The 18,406-nt window shown below is 51.3% G+C and overlaps 1 protein-coding gene across 2 annotated transcripts in view; it reads right to left on the bottom strand.

The window, feature by feature from the left end:
* Window positions 1–17,611, bottom strand: part of PPARGC1B (PPARG coactivator 1 beta) — a 114,631-nt gene extending 97,020 nt beyond the window's left edge. The window contains exon 1 of one of the 2 annotated variants that reach the window (XM_032627126.1): window positions 17,495–17,611. In XM_032627126.1, coding sequence (XP_032483017.1) covers window positions 17,495–17,572 — 78 coding nt within the window. In that variant the 5' untranslated portion in view covers window positions 17,573–17,611. The remainder of the gene's footprint in view (window positions 1–17,494) is intronic. The other variant, XM_032627125.1, reaches the window with a different exon arrangement.
* Between the last annotated feature and the right edge of the window lie 795 nt (window positions 17,612–18,406).

An 18,406-nucleotide genomic window follows, 5' to 3' on the forward strand; every position in this document is an offset into this window, starting at 1 on the left:
TTGCTCCTTTAAAAAAATCTGGTCCAAAGTTCCTGATTTTCACCCAATCTTTCCACCCCCATGAGTGACTTATCCAAATGTTCCGTGATTCACTGGGGAGGTTGGAAATTGGGGATTCTCTTGCCTGGAGTTCCTCCTCCACCTTCTCCTCTTTCCAAACCCACACGTTTAACGCACATGATCCCATGACAAATTTCTTCCAACTTGCAGTTCAAAGAAAAGTCAGCACCTGTCACCAGCAAAGGGGACACAACCAGGGGAGTTAAGGACCTGCCACTGGCTTTGCCCGCTGGATGGAGGGAAATCACATTGCCCATCTGAGATGTGACCATCTCCCAGCTCCAGGCGTCTCCAGTAACCAACCTTCTCCCTCTCTATCCAGTACCTGGCAGTTCTGCCTCAAACAGAATTTACAAAACAAGACAGCCCCTGCGACAGAAAAAGGATAAGTCACAGCATGGCAGAGATGGCGAAACTCAAGCCCAGAGAGGGGGCCAGACTTGTCCAGGGTTACACAGCAAAGAGGGACAGGCAGGACCTGAACCGAGGCCTTCTTCCAGACCACCAGGTACAACACTCTCACCGTGGCACTCTAATCTCCAGGGCAGCTACAAAATTCTCTAGACAAGATTTTCTCTTCCCTACCTCAAACTTAGAGGAATCAATGGAAATTACACTTTTGGGGGGAAGTTGCAGCTATTGCAAAATCGCACAGTGGAAGGCTGCTGCAACTCCATAAAGACTGGGGATCATTGCTCCAAGGAGAATTCGAGATAATCTTGGGAACTCAGTCTACACGAGGCACAGACATCAAAGGGCCCTAGACAAGGGCCCTTTCAAACACCATCCCTTCTGGACCTTGCAGACTTGGGGGCCACAAATCCCACATTCCTCTCAAGTACCCGCAACAAGGACCTTATTGGGTAAGACATTTCCATATCTCTGGGCCTCAGATTCTTTGTCTGTAAAACGGAAATGAAAATCGTCAAAATCGAGGTTGTGAAATCTGGATGTGAAATGCTACGAGAATGGCACAGTGATATGCTAAAAGGGATAATAGTTGAGATGAGACGAGTAATAATAATTATTATTATGGCAATAATTATCACTATCATCATTAAATTTACTGAAGGCTTCCTCTGTAAAGCTACTAGCCTTCTCCTTGTCCATCAAGTACCCAGTGGTTGTGCGAGGTCCCGCCTCACCATGATGGAGATTGCTGCTTCATTGGGCGAAAGGACCTCGGTCAGGGCTGCAGGTGAGAAGCTGTGCCCCAGCCTTGTGCCTCCACTCCACACCTGGGGCTGCACAGACCACAGGGTGACACCACTCCTTCCATCCTGCCTATGAGGCTCGGGGAAAACCTAGTCACCTCCCCAACCAAGACCTCCCCACGCCTTCAGAGCAGCCTCCTGCTGGTTTCTAGGGCTGGAAATCTTGGTGATCCTACTTGTGATTCTTCTAGACACTTAGTTCATCCTGTATGTTCTTCCCCCTCACAGGAGTCATCCAGCCAGCTCAAACCCTCCACGGATGGGGAAGGAGCTCATGTTCGCCCCCCCTGCACCTCTGTCACTCACTGCTCATTCACCAGCCACAGGACGTGCTGGGCCTTATGAGAGGCTGGCCTCTCCCTAAGATGCCCTTCCCCACCGAGTCAGCCAGTTCATCCCTCAATACTACTCATTCTGCTACACGAGCTGCCTGGATACTCCCTCTGCCCCGGTCACCCTCACGGCCACCCGCGGATCTGATTTTCCCAAGACGGGAAGCAGGGCTTGCTCAAATCTGCAATCCTAGCTTCCTGCGCAGAGGGAGTGATTGCTGCATGGATAGGGAAAGGAAGAGGTATCAACTGATAATCCATGATTCTGTACCTCATGAGGTCCACCAGTTTTTGTCACCCATCTGTCATCAAACCAACCAGTCACTGATTGTCACTGTTAAGAGAATAACCACCCCCAGGCACGGCAAACAAGTTCTTCAGACATTATATCATTTCAACCACTCATTGATATACTTACTATTATCCCATTTCACAGGTGAGGAAACTCAGGCCCGAGCACATTAAGTAACATGCCCTAAGCCACTCAGCTGCTAAATGACAGATTCTGGACTCAGACCCCAATTCAGAGCTCTAGTCTGAACCACTAGAGCTATGGCTAGTGGCTATAACCACTATTCTAGCTGCCTTCCACTGACCCTCAAAATCCAGACCCCAGGCTGAGTCCCTCACGGGAACCAGCTGATTCTGTTCCACCTCTGCTTGTCCCACAACTGAATCCTTGAAAATTAACTGTGCGGTCACCTGAACAAAGTATTTCTTCTCATTCTGGAGTGGATTCTACATCTCCCTCCTCCCTCTCGTGCCTTTGACCTCATCCTCTAGCCCCCTCTGCTCTCCCCAGGACTTGATCTACTAATCTGGGCCTACTTTGTCTCTAGGGAGAGAAGCTTCCGGTAAGATACCATCATTGTCCTCTAGGCTCGCCTGCTGCAATGTCTCGCTGGAGACCACCCCCAGAGGTGGGAGACTGCCACATTCCTGCTGGGGGCTGGTCCACAAAGTGCAAGCCAGGCCGCCACTCCCTTGGCCACCAGGACAAAGAGTAAGTGCTGGAGGCCTGGGTGCTGCTGGGCAGGTGCCCGTGGTGACACCCACACGATAGGGAGGAGCTGCTGCCCAACCCTAGGGAGCAAGTAGTGTGAGGTCACTGGGGCACTGAGGCATGACTCCTTGGGGGCAGGGCACTGCCGGGGGGCCTCTGGGGGCCTGTGCCTGCCTTGGTCAGCAGAGGAGCTAATCCCCCAGCCCACACTCACCCTCTGAGCCTCACATCCCTCATCTGAAGATTGGGGCTCTATCTCCTGCGGTTGTTGAGAGAGTTAAGTGAACTCAGCACCGTGGCCAGTACAGATTAAGGGCTCAACAAAAATTGGATTCATTCATTCAAGAAATATTCAGTGAATGCCAACCATGCATCAGGCTCTAGGCTAGCTTCTGGGGGTACAGTGGGAACCAGACAGGCAATGTCCAGTCCTGGTGGAGCTTCCTTTCCCATAGGGGCAACAGGCAATCAATGAGGTACAAATTAATAAATAAGAAAGTATCTGGCGGTGCTTTGTGACCGCCTGGAGGGGTGGGATAGGGAGGGTGGGATGGAGGGAGACGCAAGAGGGAAGAGATATGGGAACATATGTATAACTGATTCACTTTGTTATGAAGCAGAAACTAACACACCATTGTAAAGCAATTATACTCCAATAAAGATGTAAAAAAAAAAAAGAAAAAAGTATCTGGGATACTTAAATGCCTTAAAGAGACGAGAACATGATACTGTGATAGAAAGTGGACAGAGCAGGGAGATCGGGGAAGGCTTCTCTGAGAAGGAATGTCTCAGCAGATCTGGAGGAGGTGAGGGGGCAGCAAGCCATGGTTATGCCTGGGAAGAGCATTCCCGGCAGAGGGAACAGCATGTGCAAAGGCCTCACTACACTAGCTGGAAGAATACTCCTATTATCACTGGAGCCAAACCCTGTCCTCTCCATAGAAGCAGCAAATATAGCTGGGAGGACAACGCACTGGGCATCAGAAGAAGTGGGTTCTAGCTCTAAACCACCAATATGGCCTGGCAGGACAACCTGCACCTGTTGATCTTTAAGGGTCTGTAGATAACCTGCATTCCCTTGGGCTCCCTCCTTTATTCCTCTTCTAACCCACCCCCCTCTTAAAGTCATCACGATCCCCACCTCCTGAGTTGCCCTAGAAGTGTGTGTGTGTGTGTGTGTGTGTGTGTGTGTGTGTGTGTGTGTGTGTGTGTGTGGCTGAGGCTTGAGGACAGACAGAGGGATGAAGACAAATATCTGAAAACTGATTCACTGCAGGATCCTGTCAAATCACCCTCTGGGGCTCCACTTCCCGCTCTGTAAAATGGGAAATCTGCTCTCCTCTTGCCTATGACACGAGATTGATGTGAAGATCAAATAGAAATGCCAGATAAGGAAGCCGCCCTGCTTTACACAGGCATCATACAGGGGCCTTCTATCTGCTTCTCCATCAGTTGTATCCTGTGCTCTGGACTAAGGCAGGAAGGACAGAGAAGGGAGGTCACAACAGAGTTAATTCCAGACACTCTACAAATAGTATCTGATTGTTCAGGCCCAAGGCAGGGGTGCTATGACAGGGAGCTTTCTAAAAGCACAGATGCTTAAGGGCTTGCTCTCAAAGATCCTCATTCAGTAAGTCTGGGATGGCTTCAGACATATCATTATTATTTTTTTAAAACTACACTGATGATTCTGATATGGACTCATGGCTGAGAACTACTGATTAGTTCTACCAACTCTGGCAGGTAGAAGCTATTATTATTCCCATCTGGGAGCTGGCTAACTAGAGCACAGAGCGGCTAACTCCTTGGGTCACACAGCTAATAGTCATAAAGCTAAGATCTAAACCAGACAGTCTGCTCTCATTCATCACGAGTTTACAGTTTCTTGAAGCCACGCAGCGTTTGTCACAGGCTCTTTCTACTACTCCATGCAGCCTTGGAAACCCAAAAGACAACATCTTACCAGAGGAGACTGCACCAACTTTCAAAGAAACTTTTATGGCTAGACTAACTCCTTCTTCATCTGGCATTATCGAGAAATAATGTGTGCTCACAATAAGCAGGGTTTATATCAATAGATAACTTTGAAACTTTTCCTGCTTTTGACAGACTTCCTATTTTAGACGGTAACACCAAAATACATTTCACTTTCTTACTCCCTTGAACAGAGAACACTGATCAGAATATACCTTTCCTCAGGGATGACACACTGTCTCTACCATGCATTAGAGCTTTGTACTTTTGTACAGTAACGTATTCAGAACAAGGGGCCTGGGCTTCCCTGGTGGCACAGTGGTTAAGAATCCACCTGCCAATGCAGGGGACATGGGTTCGAGCCCTGGTGCGGGAAGATCCCACATGCTGCGGAGCAACTAAGCCCGTGCGCCAGAACTACTGAGCCCGCGAGCCACAACTAGAGCCCGTGTGCCACAATTACTGAAGCTCGCACACCTAGAGCCTGTGCTCCGCAACAAGAGAAGCCACCACAATGAGAAGCCCGCGCACCGCAACGAAGAGTAGCCCCAGCTCGCCACAACTAGAGAGAGCCCGCGCGCGACGAAGACCCAACGCAGCCAAAAATAAAAATAAATTTATATTTAAAAAATCATTAAATTACCCATAAATAGTGGTAATTTAAAAAAAAAAAGAACAAGGGGCCTCCTCGCCCCTTCACTAAAAGGCCCCAAGTGGTTTTCAGTGCTGAGTCCACGTATTTCTGTCTCTGGTGGAACCAAACGCTTGCACAGACACATGCTAACAAAACGGGTTTGCTGTTTCTAATGTCCTAAGACTGCCAAGCTCGTAAGAATTGTGTGTAAAGGAAGAGTGAATTGGCCCTAGGCAGGAAGGGTAAGGAGTGATCTTCTGTGGAACAGACTGAGTCTTGAGGGGATCCTGAGCAAGGAATGATGCATATGGCTTAGAGTTAATCCTTTTGGGCTGGAGAGTACAGTCCTTGGTCCCTGAGTGATCCCTTCCCCACTTTACCTCCCTGGATTCCCTCCCCACTTGCTTCCTCCATAGTGGAGGCTAGCTTGCCCAGTCCCTCTGGAAAAAGCGGCTGGGCAATGGACATGAGGCCCAGTGTAAGGTGTTGGTTTCAATCTCCCTGGAAGGCGTAGCGACATTTGACCAAATCCCTCCCTGTAGATACGCGAGAGACTCCTAAAGCTTTGAGTTGGGCCAGAGCAACGCCCTGTAACAGACTGGATTCCTGGTTTAACATTCCACAAAGACCTGCCCACTGGAGGTGCGTTCTGATAGGGGTTTCTGGAGGCTCCAAAAAAAATGTTTGCCTTTGATTCCTTTGTATGCAAGGCTTATCTTGGAGATGACGGCAGTGGGGCCCTTGTGGGGACCAGTACAATCACCACACACACCCCTCACCCACACATTCTAGCTCCAAGCACAGAGAAGGAGCTTCTGGGGCCAGGCAAATGACTGGTGACTTTCCTGAAAATCAAACAGCATTTGTTCATTCATTTAGTCATTCAACAAATATGTATTGGGGGCCTACAGTGTGCCAGCCACTGTTCAGGCACTGGGGGATTTGATGCTGAACCTGCCTGACAAGACCCCTCTCCTTAGGGAGCTCTGGTCCTGACTGGTTACAGAAGAGAGAACGGTAGAGAATAAACACATACACAAAGGTTATCACAGGCTGGGACCAGAGTTTTGCATTTAACAAGCTCCAGGGAAGGCCAGGGAAGGCCAGGGATGGGGGTGAACCTGGCACATGGTGGGCCCAGAATAAATAGGTATCTACTCCCCATACAAATCTTCCCCCAAAGCAAATTCTCTTCTGCCACCCCCTACCACCATCTCAGTTATAGGGATGCCACTGAGCCCCCTGTACTCTGTCACTTCTCTCCCACATCCACTCACTTCCATTGAGCCCCCCGGTTGAGGGCAAGTTTAGACGCCTCCTTCCTGCTGTCCATCACCCCCATTCCAGTCCTTTCTATATGCTCAGCCAGATTAGTCACACTGCAGTGGTTAAGACCATGTGCTCTGAAGCCAGGCAGAGCTAGGCTCAAATCCCAGCCTTTCCACTACTTGTCTGGGTGATTGGGGGTGAGTCACTGAATTTCTTATACCCTTAGTTTTCTGGTTTGTCATAGGACCAACCTCACCAGGTAGCTGAGACTCCTTTACCTGACAATGTACCTGAAGGTCCTAGCTTAGTACTTGGCACATAGTAAGTGGTCATTAAATGTTACCTATTTTCTGTGGTTACTGTTATAAATAATACTACTAACAAAAACCTTTGCTGACTTCTCACCAGGACATTCAAAGCTCTCCCTTACAGCCAGTTTCCCTGTGTGTTTTGTTTTGGAGTGGCTGAGTGGCAGATATAAACGAATCAGGGTGACAGAATACAGAGTGAAGGCAGGACATGCAAATGTCTGCCATAGACTGTGGGATCACAGAGCAAAAAGGGGGCACTTCTCAGAGAAGGATTAGGGGAGGCAGCACTCAAGCTGGCCTTGAAGGATGCTGTTGGAGATTGGGAGGGGCAACAGATACCTCATGGTAGGGGCCCTAGTGGTTACCAGGTATAGGGAAGGAACTGCAGAACAGTGCCAGCACCTCAAACTGGGGAGGCAGCCTCAGTCTACCCAACTGTAAGATGGGGGTAACAGCACGGACCACTTCATGGGGCTCCTCTGAGATTAAATGCTGTTGCTTGAAAGGGTTAGCAGTTGTTAACTGTCCTCATCACCGTCACGGCTGAAGGATATGATTGAAGAGGAGGGCGGCCTAGGAACACCTAACATCAGGATCCACGTTAAAAATAATACATTGTTCTACTCTTGTGGCAATGGGTACACTGTTGCATGATCAATAATACCAGATGAGTGAATGGACGGACGGATGGATGGATGGATGGAATGATGGATAAATGGGTAGGCATCTGAGGCCCCGAATGCCATACCAAGGAGCTTGATTCTGCAGGTCACTGAGGGTGGGCCTGCAGATGTTTTGAGCAGGGGCTGCTGGGGCCTGGGGTTACTAGCAGCATGGAGGCTGGGCCATCCTCAGTGCCAAAGAACCAGGTCAGGGCCTTCCCCAGTGTCCTGGGTACCACACTTCTCTGAGAGGAGCCTGAGACCAGAAATAAAGGCTCAAGCAGCCACGTTGCCAAGGCTGTTTGCCATGGCAACATCAGGGAGCCACTCGTGGGCCGGCTGCTGCAACTGCTCAGGGCTTGGTTTCTAACGTCTCCTCGCTCTCCCTCTGCTAAATGACTCTGTTCTGCCAGGCAAGCACAAGGAAAAAACACGGCGGCAGAGCTGCCGGGGAGCATCCATCTCAGCCAAGCAGGGCTCTCCCGGCTGAGTTCCCAGACAGTGGGTCCCAGACAGCTGAGTCCCTGCTATGCAGAGCCAGCCCTGGCCAAGCAGATAGCAGCCAGGGGTCCTGTCCTGCCTCTGCTGGGTGATCTGAAGGCTTTCCCTGGTCTGCTCCCTGTCTGTTTCTTTACTTCAAGGTAAGGGCATTGAGCAAGATGGTCTCTAAGGCACTCCCAACTCCCTGAAAGCTCAAGTTTACCTTGGTGTATTTACATAATTACCATTGTCATCTTCACAGAGGCTACCATTTATTGGGTGCTTGCTATATGTCAGGCAATGTGGCAGGCATATTTATCTTCTGCAGTTATCCTAAGAACATACTATAATTATCCCCAATTTTGCATGAGGCAACTGGGGTCAGAGAGGTTAAGACACTTGCTCAAGGTCACACAGCTAGTAAATGGTAGAATGCTGATTTAAACCCTTGGCAGTTAAACTCCAAAGCCCAGAGTTCTTAATCACTATCTGATATTTCCTCTCCTCTCTTCAAGCAGCATCTAACTGGATCCGCTTTCCTAAAAGTCGCGTTGGGACACCTGGCTAAGGCTGGATGGGATTCCTCTTCAGTCCCCCCAGAAGTACAGGGGAAAGGAAATCACAATACTAGAAACCTCAGGGCTAAGACAGGATCAAGGACCAAGAGTTCAGTGGGAAGATAAGTAGCAAGATCTGAATTATGGGCTGCCCTGGTGGCGCAGTGGTTGAGAGTCCACCTGCCGATGCAGGGGACACGGGTTCGTGTCCCGGTCCAGGAAGATCCCACATGCCGCGGAGCAGCTAGGCCCGTGAGGCACGGCTGCTGAGCCTGCGCGTCCGGAGTCTCCGCAATGGGAGAGGCCACAACAGTGAGAGGCCCGCAAACCGCAAAAAAAAAAGAAAAAAAAAAGATCTGAATTATATTTGCCTGTTTTTATTATTAACAATGGCTCCCATTTATTGGGCATTTCGAAACACTTTACAGGCATCATCTCAAGTAGCCTTTCCTAAAACCCCTTAAGGTATCTGCTACTATCAGTCCTATTTCCTAGATAAAAATGCTGAGGCACAAAGAAATTTTGTGCCAAAGGCCACAGGGCTTGCCCCAAGCATAGTACAATCCTAGGATTCAAAGCCCTCTCAGCCACTGAAACAAATAATTAGAGAAAACATTTGTTTTCTTTCCTAAAAGACTGAGCAGTAATTACAGGCCTTTGGGGATAATTAATCAATGACTTTGCCAATGACTTGTAAAAGTCTCTCTGGTCTCCTACTCTAGACCTGAGCTGCAACTCAGGCTCTTCCCTAAGGAAAGAGCAGAGCGGGGAGCCCAGGAGTCTTGCTGCCACCATGGCCTTAGCTATGTAACTCCAGGCCAGGCCCCTCCTCTCAGCTCTGTCAACTCCTGACCCTGCAGCCCTGTCTCCCTCAAAGGATGGTCCTCGGCATCTAATGAGAAAACCAAGGTCAACTGCAAGGGAAGTGGGTGAGGCTCCTGGGGTTTAGGAACAGCGAGAGCAGGAGGAACGTGCAGCCTGCCCAGGGTGGTGGTGGACTGCACCCCAGGGTCCTACAGCCACCACAAAGCCCAGCCACCCTGGGCAGCAGCGTCTCTCCAAGGACTATCACCCTGTCCCTCTCTGAGAGCCAAGACCCACCCTCCCCTCAAGTCCTGATACTGGAAAAGAACTCGTCAGAGAGTCAGAGACCTGAGCTTCCTCCAGCAAGATGGCTTCTTCTCCTGTGCCCCAGTGTCCCTTCTTCTGGGAAAGGCAGGGGTAGATCTGATGCACTCTAAGATCCCTCCCAAGCTGAGGAGAGGGAGCTGCTTAAGGACCAATGTTCAAATCCCAGGTTAGACACTCACTAGCTCCAAGATCCTGAATGACTTAACCCCTGTGTCTCAAGTTCATCACTTACAAAACGGGAGAAACAGAAGCCAACTCACCATTACTGGAAGAAACCCATGCAACAGTACTCAAGTCTCTTCACAGATACACACTGAAACAGCCATAGTTGACATGTGTTCTGTGGGTGGATGAACAAGAGTGGCCCCTGGTCCAAAATGGCTGAATCTGAGTGTCGGGGGCATGGAGATTCCCTATTCCCTTCCCACCACTGGCTTCTGCTGTGTATGTTCGACATTTTCCATCGTAAAATGTTTAAAATACAAAGTTCTTTGCAGAGAACCTGACACCTAATCATACAGAACATTCTTCTGCTCAAAAACTCGTCTGCTTAATGGGTAACCACAATGCTAGACCAGGATAAAAATTATTTTTTCTTGCCCTCCCTGAGCTGTCATCCTAGTTGTAGGGTTAAACACATACATGCAGGCAGGGACTTCCCGGGCGGTTCAGTGGTTAAAACTCTCCGAGTTCCCACTGCAGGGGGCACGAGTTTGATCCTGGTCAGGGAACTAAGATCACACATGCCAAGCAGCCAAAAAAAAAAAAAAAGCACGCAGGCACCAGTAGATAGTAAGTGGCACCAGTGTGCTTCACAGGCCTTCCAGAGCGGTCAGGTGTGACCTGGGGCTTGAATTGCGGGTAAGCTATGAATACATTAAAATGGTGGGGATGGAGGCCTGGAAAGGAGCTTTCAGGTCATTCCACAAGCGTTTTATTAGTCTGTCTCTTCTCAGGGACACATGCTCTGAAGAGGCTCATAGTCTAGCTCATTTGCTCACTCAGTGAGGATTCTGAACTGTGTTCCAGGCACTTGTCTATTCATTGTGGGAAAAAATGGTCAATGAAGTGAACAAAAATCTTTGCCCTCATAGAGCTTAACAATCTGGAGTGATTTCCTAAACACTTAACAAGACCTATGTTAGAAGAGACGCATCTACTATTGGGTGCTTCTATGCCACGCATTGTGTGGGGTGCTTTAAATCCATTTTGTCCTTTGATTCTCATTGACTCCTCAAAACAGCTTTATCAGGGAAGTACTATTTATCGTTACCTTTACACATGAGGAAATGTAAGTTTGGAGAAATCACGTGACCCACCAAAGGTCTCACGGCTAGTAAATCAAAGAACCAGGACTCAAACCCAGCCAGGCTTCAGAGTGCACCCTGCCACACGTGGGATGGAGTAGTGGTACCTGGAGGTGAGAAGGCGTCACCAAAATGATGGCATGGGAGCTGAATCTTGCAGGATAAATAATGGAAATAGTGGAAATGGAGACAGAGGAGACAGAAAACAGCTGCGTGAGCCAACGTTTCCTGGAAGAAGATTCATGACATAGCCTGGGGCGGACCAGGATCCCAAAGGGAAAGCAGACAACTCAGGATGAACTCAGGGGCCTAACTCTCCAACTTCAAGAACCTTCAGGTTCTTTTTTTTTTTTTTTTTTTTTTTATGCGTTACGCGGGCCTCTCACTGCTGTGGCCTCTCCCGTCGCGGAGGACAGGCTCCGGACGCGCAGGCTCAGCGGCCATGGCTCACGGGCCCAGCCGCTCCGCGGCATGTGGGATCCTCCCAGACCGGGGCACGAACCCGCGTCCCCTGCATCGGCAGGCGGACCCCCAACCACTGCGCCACCAGGGAAGCCCCACCTTCAGGTTCTTGAAGTTGGAGAGTTCTTGCACATGAAGCTAAACTTTGGCCTTTAAGTTAAAAGTACTGGGGAGCCATGGGTGATGTGTGAGCAACATCAGACATGTACTCTAGGAGGACTGAGCTGCCATCAAGGCTGAGGACAAGTAGGAGAGGGCAAAGTCTGGTGTGGCAAAGATCCGTTTGGTAGTAAATGCAGGAATCCAGTTGTCAATGGACAAGGACCTAGACCAGAGTCGGAGAGAGGAACAAAGGTCAGTCCAATCCAATTGAATCCTCATCAGCTGAGTCTCCACAGGACGTATGTGAGACATTCAACTATGTTGGAAGAGGAGAGACAGTAAACAACACTGCTCATTCTCTTCTAAATGACTATATTTGGGTTCCCTCCACCCTTATATCACAAGAACTATGCTTCCCTTTCCTACAGAGCAAAGATTGCCTGGGCGGGAGTTAGTTCCATCCTTGCTCTTGCCCTTCTAAAGTGTTTCAGAGAGAGAAAGATTCCAAGTTTTGTGAACAGCAGTTGGATGTTCATTTTATATACATTCGATTATTTAATTCCCAAACCTGAGAGTTAGGGCCTAATATCCCCATTTCATAGACTGAGGAACAGAGGCCTAGAGAAGCAGAGGGACTTATGAGTTCTCCCTTCTTTCTCTACAGTTGGCCTTCATTTGCTCAAGGTGCTATGAACAGAACAGAACTATGAACAGAAACAGAGTAGTCCCTGTCTTCATGGAACTTGGAGTCAAGTGGTCTAGGGACCTTGCCCACTGATCCTGGCTCTTCCACTTACTCTCCAAGGTAATGTAGGTAGAGCATCTTCAGCAAGTCAGTGAGTTTTCTGAAACTGTAAATGCCTCATCTGTAAAATGGGAATAATAGCACCTACACTTTGTAGAGTCTTTATGAGAATGAAATGTAATAACGCAAATAGAAGGCTCAGCAGAGCACACAGCACATAGCAGATGCTCAATAAATTGCATTGATGATGACGATGATGCATCGTCCTAGGAGATAGCCATTAATACTGCAGTGCTCGTATGAGGGACTCACTTCTAAGCCCAAATCCAAGCTCCCATTTGCAAGGCTGCTTCTGACTCAAACCAGTATTCCTTCTATTGTTCCAGAGACAGAAAAAAAAGGGTGACTCACCTTTTTTTGGCAATGATGAAGCTTCTGGCTGGCCTGCACCAGCTTGGGAGAGGAGGACCCTAGGGGGAAGGGGAAATATAAGCCCCCAGGGCCCAGTTGCTGGGTCATTGCCTTTCCTGGGTTTCACAGGCATCCTGATCATTAGCACCAGCCAGGAAGCCCCAGTGAAAGTGAACCCTGGGCCTCTGGTAAACAAATCCAGCAAACGTGTCCCCTTCTGGGCTCAGGTGAAAAAGTTACTCCCCTGGGTCTTACACAGGTTTAGAGTAGGTAAAGGCACCCAGCGAAGGATTCACTTCAACCTGCCCCTATAGATGGCCAGAACCCTGACTTGGAAAAGAAGTTAACCCTGGCTTCAGGGGCTGTGGAGGCAGCAGTATTCCAGATTTAGCAAGTCAACATTAGTGAACCCATTTTCCCCAATTCTCCATGTGGCATGAGCCCCTTCTGGTGCTTGGATCCAGTCTTAGAACAATGAGGAGATAGAATACCAATCGAAAAGTGGGCCAAGTTCACCAACACAACATTTCACAGAACAGAACCACAAATGGCCCATAATCATATGGGGAAAAAAGGTTCAGCATCACAAGTCATCAAAGAAATGCACATTAAAACAATAAGGTGACAAAATTTATTGATGAACAGACTGGTAAAAATGAAAAACAATTAAAATACCAAGAGTTACCGGAGTATGAGGAACCAGGCATTCCCACACAATGCTGGTGTGAAATTAGCACAATCTTTCTAGAAGGCAATCCAGAAATGTGTTTACTAAACGCCTGCATAGTTCCTTTGACAGAGTAATTTCATTTCTAGGAATTCAAATGAAGAAAAGGCATATGCAAAGATATTCATTTCAGCATGGCTTACAGGAGCAAAAAAAAAAAAAAAATTATAAACTACTTAAATGACTAACAATAAAGGATTGATTAAATGCATTATGGTTCAACCCTTAATATTATATAACCATTAAGATATTAAGTAGAATACTTGTTGATGTGGAAAGACAGTGACAGCATATTGTTTGGAGGACAAAAAAAAAGCAAGCTACAACAGTGAGATTCCAAGTGTGTAAAGAATGACTCCATTTTTGTACAAAAGATATAATCCATAGGAATCAACAGGAAAAAGTCGGAAAACATATATAAAAATTAAGAGTGGTTACGTTTGGGTAAGATTACATATTTTCAATTTTTTTCTTTATGCATGCCAGTATTTCCCAACAATTCTATAATTAAATATTTTAAAATGATAACAGGTTGGACTTAATTATTTAAAGTTCCTGCCAACTCTGGGGTGGTGGTGGTGGGATGAATTGGGAGATTGGGATTGATATATATATACACTAATATGAATAAAACAGATAAGTAATAAGAACCTGCTGTATAAAAAGTAAATAAAATTCAAAGAATTTTTTTAAATAAATAAATGAAAATAGAGTTCCTGCCAACTCTGACATTTTGGGCATCTATGATTGATGCCCCAAGTGACTTCGAACAACCCATATTTAGTGTGGGCTTACTGTGTAGCCTTTGGAGCCTAAGTCATTGCCCACAGCTGCAGCCCTCTGCATTCCTCTCTTCCATACTCTGCCCGGCTGTCTCCCCAGCCAGCCTGAGTGCTTCCCTTGTCTGTAATTCCTGTGCCTAGCCAAGAGCTGAGCAAAGGAGCTCAGCATGGTGACAGGTGCCACGGGGCACAAAGAGATGAAAGGCACAACTCTAGTTCCAGAATCTTACTGGGACAGAAAGCACACACAAAGTGCTTGGTTGTATAACACAGACTAAGAAAACCAGAGGCTAGAGAAAGCAGGGCAAGCCGGGTTGGGGAGGCCTGCTAGAGCTGAGGACCATGCAGGAATGGTGGGTGAGGGCACTGCAGGCAAGGGGCACAGCCTGAACAACGGGAAGCCAACCCAAAGTCCTTTGGGAACATGCCCCAAACCTTTCCAAAAAACTTTCACAATCCTTGGTCTGCCGAATTTCTGAACTTTGCCCTGAATGGGTAAAAGTTAAGTCTCCTAAACAGGAGCCCTCCCTCTATCTAACCCTGGGTTAGCCACCAAAGACAAGTCTTTGGGATAGAGCCGATAAATTACTTTTACTCACTCTCCCCACCTCTTCCAAAGGGGGAGGGGAGGAGGGGAGGGCCAGGGAGGGTCTGGGGGGAGGAGAGGAAGTTGCAGGAACAACAGACATCTCACATGCAAACAGCGCTCACCGCAAGCAACCGAGGGCCTTCTCTTGCGGCGCCACCAACCCCATTTGACAGATGGAGGAAAGGAGGCTCAGAGAGTTAAAATGGCTTGCTCCAGGGTCACCCAGCCAGAGAGTGGGGAAGGCGACTCCACTCAGGCCTTCTGACTCCAAGTCCAGTGCTATTTCGAGGTAACACACAGGACCTGGAGTCAGGAGCCCTGGATGGCTCTGTCACCCACTGGCTGCGTGGTCCTGTACCAGCCGCTCAGCCCTCACAGCCTCTATCCCCAACTGTAAAATGAGGAGGCACGCAATGACCCGCCCAGGTCCTCTTCCGGCTGGCTCTATGAGCCTTCTAGGGGCGGCTGCAAAGCTCCCCCCTATCAATTACATTTCCCAAGTTGGGCCGGCAAAGATCACCAGAAGAGCTTCAGCCTATCACGTGGTTAAATAAAAAAAGCAAAACGTCCCGGATTAACTTTCACTGCACTGCTTCTGCTGATACCTGATTACCCAATTTTCAAGTTTCCTTAGGTGAAATATCCCTGCTGGGTACGCACTCCGGACGGCTAAAGGGGCAAAAAATTATTGGTCAGCCAAAGAACACAGAAGATGGAGTTAAACCCAAAACGGACAAGTTCTTGCTATGGGTCTCTGAACAAGTCTCTGGCAATTTCAGGCCTCCTTCATTCGCGTCTTAGGGAGAGGTTTGGAGTCAGCCCCAGACAAGTAAGAGGGCCGAGGGCAGAACTTTCCTAGCGGCAACTCGATCCACCCCGCATCCAGTCCCCCCTGGCCCCAGGCTGTCGGCTGGGGGGCTGGGGGCGCCGTGGTGGTGCCAGGGCTGGGATCGGCCTTCGGAGCAGACATGGGAGCGGGGCGAGTGACTGCGCCCGGTGACCGCCGCGGGATCTACACTGCAGTTTCGTCAGAGGTAAAGGTACGCGCCCGGCGCGCGCGGCGTGTGCACACAAACACACACACCCGCGCGCGCAGACCGTTCATCACACTCTTCCCCCGGCCTGGAGAAGCGCGATCACACGCCACCAGCCTCTTCGGCCCCTGCCCGGAACCCACCCAAGCGGGCCCGCCACCGACCACGAGGCCCCGCGGCTCCCTGACGCATGAACGTCCGCAGCGGGCGAGGACCGGCCTTCTCCTGCGCGTGGCGGGCTTCCTCTCGGCGACACCCCGCCACGCCGCTCGGTTCCAGCAGCCAGCCAGGACTCGCCACCCAGGGTCCGCCAGAGCTGAACGTCTCGGCTGCTGCGTCCCCTCCAAGTCGCATCTCAAGGCAAGAAGTCAGCTAGCAAGCCTCTCCCCGCCCACCCGGTCCCATGACAGCTGCTGCCGCCCAAAGACAGGCAGATATAACAAGAAGCAAAGTTTCCCTCTCTCCCCTCCCACATCCCGCCCCCCCCCCGACTTCCCCCTCCCTTCCAGTGTTATGCAAAACAAGCCGGCAACGGCGCTCCGACTCCAGGTACCAAACCAGCCCTAGCGAGCCGCGCCCGGGAGCGCCCAGCGGCCCCTCTCGGAGCACAGGCATGCGCCCGCATCCGGGGTCTCATTCTCGGCTCCGCCGCATCCCCAGCCGCCCTGCTACCGGCAGCGGGGCGGCCGTAGAAAAAGCCCTAACTATGGGGCCAAACTTTATGACTGCAACAGGCATGGGGTGGGGAAAACTAGGGAAGGGGTGGGGGGCGCGCACGCCTTGTGCTGGCATTTTCAGTGCAGCTTATCCCAGCAGCAACCCCCCCCCCCGCCCCTGTCTCCAAGTCACCAGCTTCCTTGCCCCCCTCCAACTCCCGGCACACCAGGGCACCCTCTCCTGTCACGCGCGTGTCTCCGGTGGGGCTCCCAGGCGCCGCCAGAGCCCGGGACGCCGCCTCGCCTTCCCTTCCCCCAGCATCGCCGAGCGCGCACCGGGGCCGCGCGCCGCAGGGGGACCCAGGCATCCCCAGACAGTCCTCCGCCCCCATCCTGCCGTGCTTTTCCCCCCGGGGGCTCCGCCGGTTAGCGAAACCAGGAAGGTTCTATCCCCGCCCGCATGTCCACGTGCCCCGCAGACCCCATGGCTTCAGCGGGCAACTGGCAGGAAACTCCGCGCTGCTGGCGCTTTGGGGGAGCCTTGGCGGGGGGGGGGGGGGGGGAGGGCAGCAGCAGAACGCGGGGTATCCGAGACTGGAGGATCAGGGGACTCCGGGGACCGGGGCAAGCGCCTGTGCCCGGGCCACAAGTCCACGTGAAAGTACGGCAGCAAGTGCCGGGAGCCTGAGGGCGCGCCTCCCGCACCCAGAGCCAGCGTAAGGGTCCCCCACACCTTGGCGCGGCTCAACCTCCCCAGGGAAGCGCAGAACCCCCCAGCTCTGCGGGCGTGGGGGCCGGACTCCAAGCAACGAAGGCTAGACCCTCCCCAGCGGCCGTAGCGCCCCCAACGCTCCGGCACGCGCGGGAGGACCTCCAGCTCCCAGTCCCCATAACGAAGCGCATCGCAGGGTGCACGGAAGGGGGGCTCTGCAGCCTGGAACCCCCGATCCCCCCAACACGCCCACCGCTGCCTCCCGGCCTCCGCGGCTGCGGCGGCAGCCCCCGCAGCTCAGCAGCCCTGGCTCCGGGCCCGTGGCCCCTGCTGGCCGTACCTGCGTGTCGGCGAGATAGTTGAGGAAGAAGGAAGAGAGCTCTTCGTCCAGCAGCGCGCCGCAGTCGTTCCCCGCCATCTTCCAGCCGCGGCTGCAGCGTGCGGCGGAGTCAGCGCCGAGCCGGCCGGGGGGGAGGGAGCGAGCGAGCGAGGAAGGGAGGCGGGAGGAGGGAGAGAGGCCGGCGGGAGGAGGAGGGCGGAGCTCGGGCCCCGGCTGCCGCAGGGCAGCTGGCTGCGGGGGCGGGGCCGCGCGGTGCCCGCTCGAGCTGGGGGTCGCGCCCCCACTTTCCTGCGCAACGTCTGGCGCCTCGATCCTCGCCCGCTGCCCCCTGCCCGGGAGGAAAGCGCCCGTAGCCTGGTGACGGTGCCCAAGCCGACAGTCCGATGCCTGCGCAGCAATGCGGGCAGCCCACCGCTCCTGCCAGAGCGAATCACGTTGCGTTAGCTCTGGGCGGGTCCTTCGAGACAACCTGCTTCGGCACAGCTGGGGAAACTGAGGTCTGGGAAGGTAGAGGACCTCGTTTGAAGCCACAGTGCAGTTCAGTGCAGGAAGACAAAGCCCAGGTCTGGCTGCCCTGGAGGCTTGAGTTTGTCATGCCGGGCTGCAGGCCAGAGAGGGAGGGATACCATAGGTCAAAGGTGGAGAAATCCGGGAAGGCTCCTCAGAGGGAGTGGCTTTTAAAAAATTCTTTTCCTTAGAAGATACGTTGACCCATATTCCAAATGTAACCCTCTTTCTCTCTTAAGTATCCCCTCACTCCCTAATTCCTCCCAACCCCCCCAAAAAAAACCCCAAAACTTCAATGACTTCTCTTACCGTGGCCCACAATGTCTTCAAATGGCCAGCCTCCTGCATGCTTCCCCAGGCCCACTGGCCTCCTCCCAGTTTCTTGGGTGAACCATCTCACAACAG

Source organism: Phocoena sinus, chromosome 3, assembly GCF_008692025.1.
Source record: "Phocoena sinus isolate mPhoSin1 chromosome 3, mPhoSin1.pri, whole genome shotgun sequence".
NCBI classification, from domain to species: Eukaryota; Metazoa; Chordata; class Mammalia; order Artiodactyla; family Phocoenidae; genus Phocoena; species Phocoena sinus.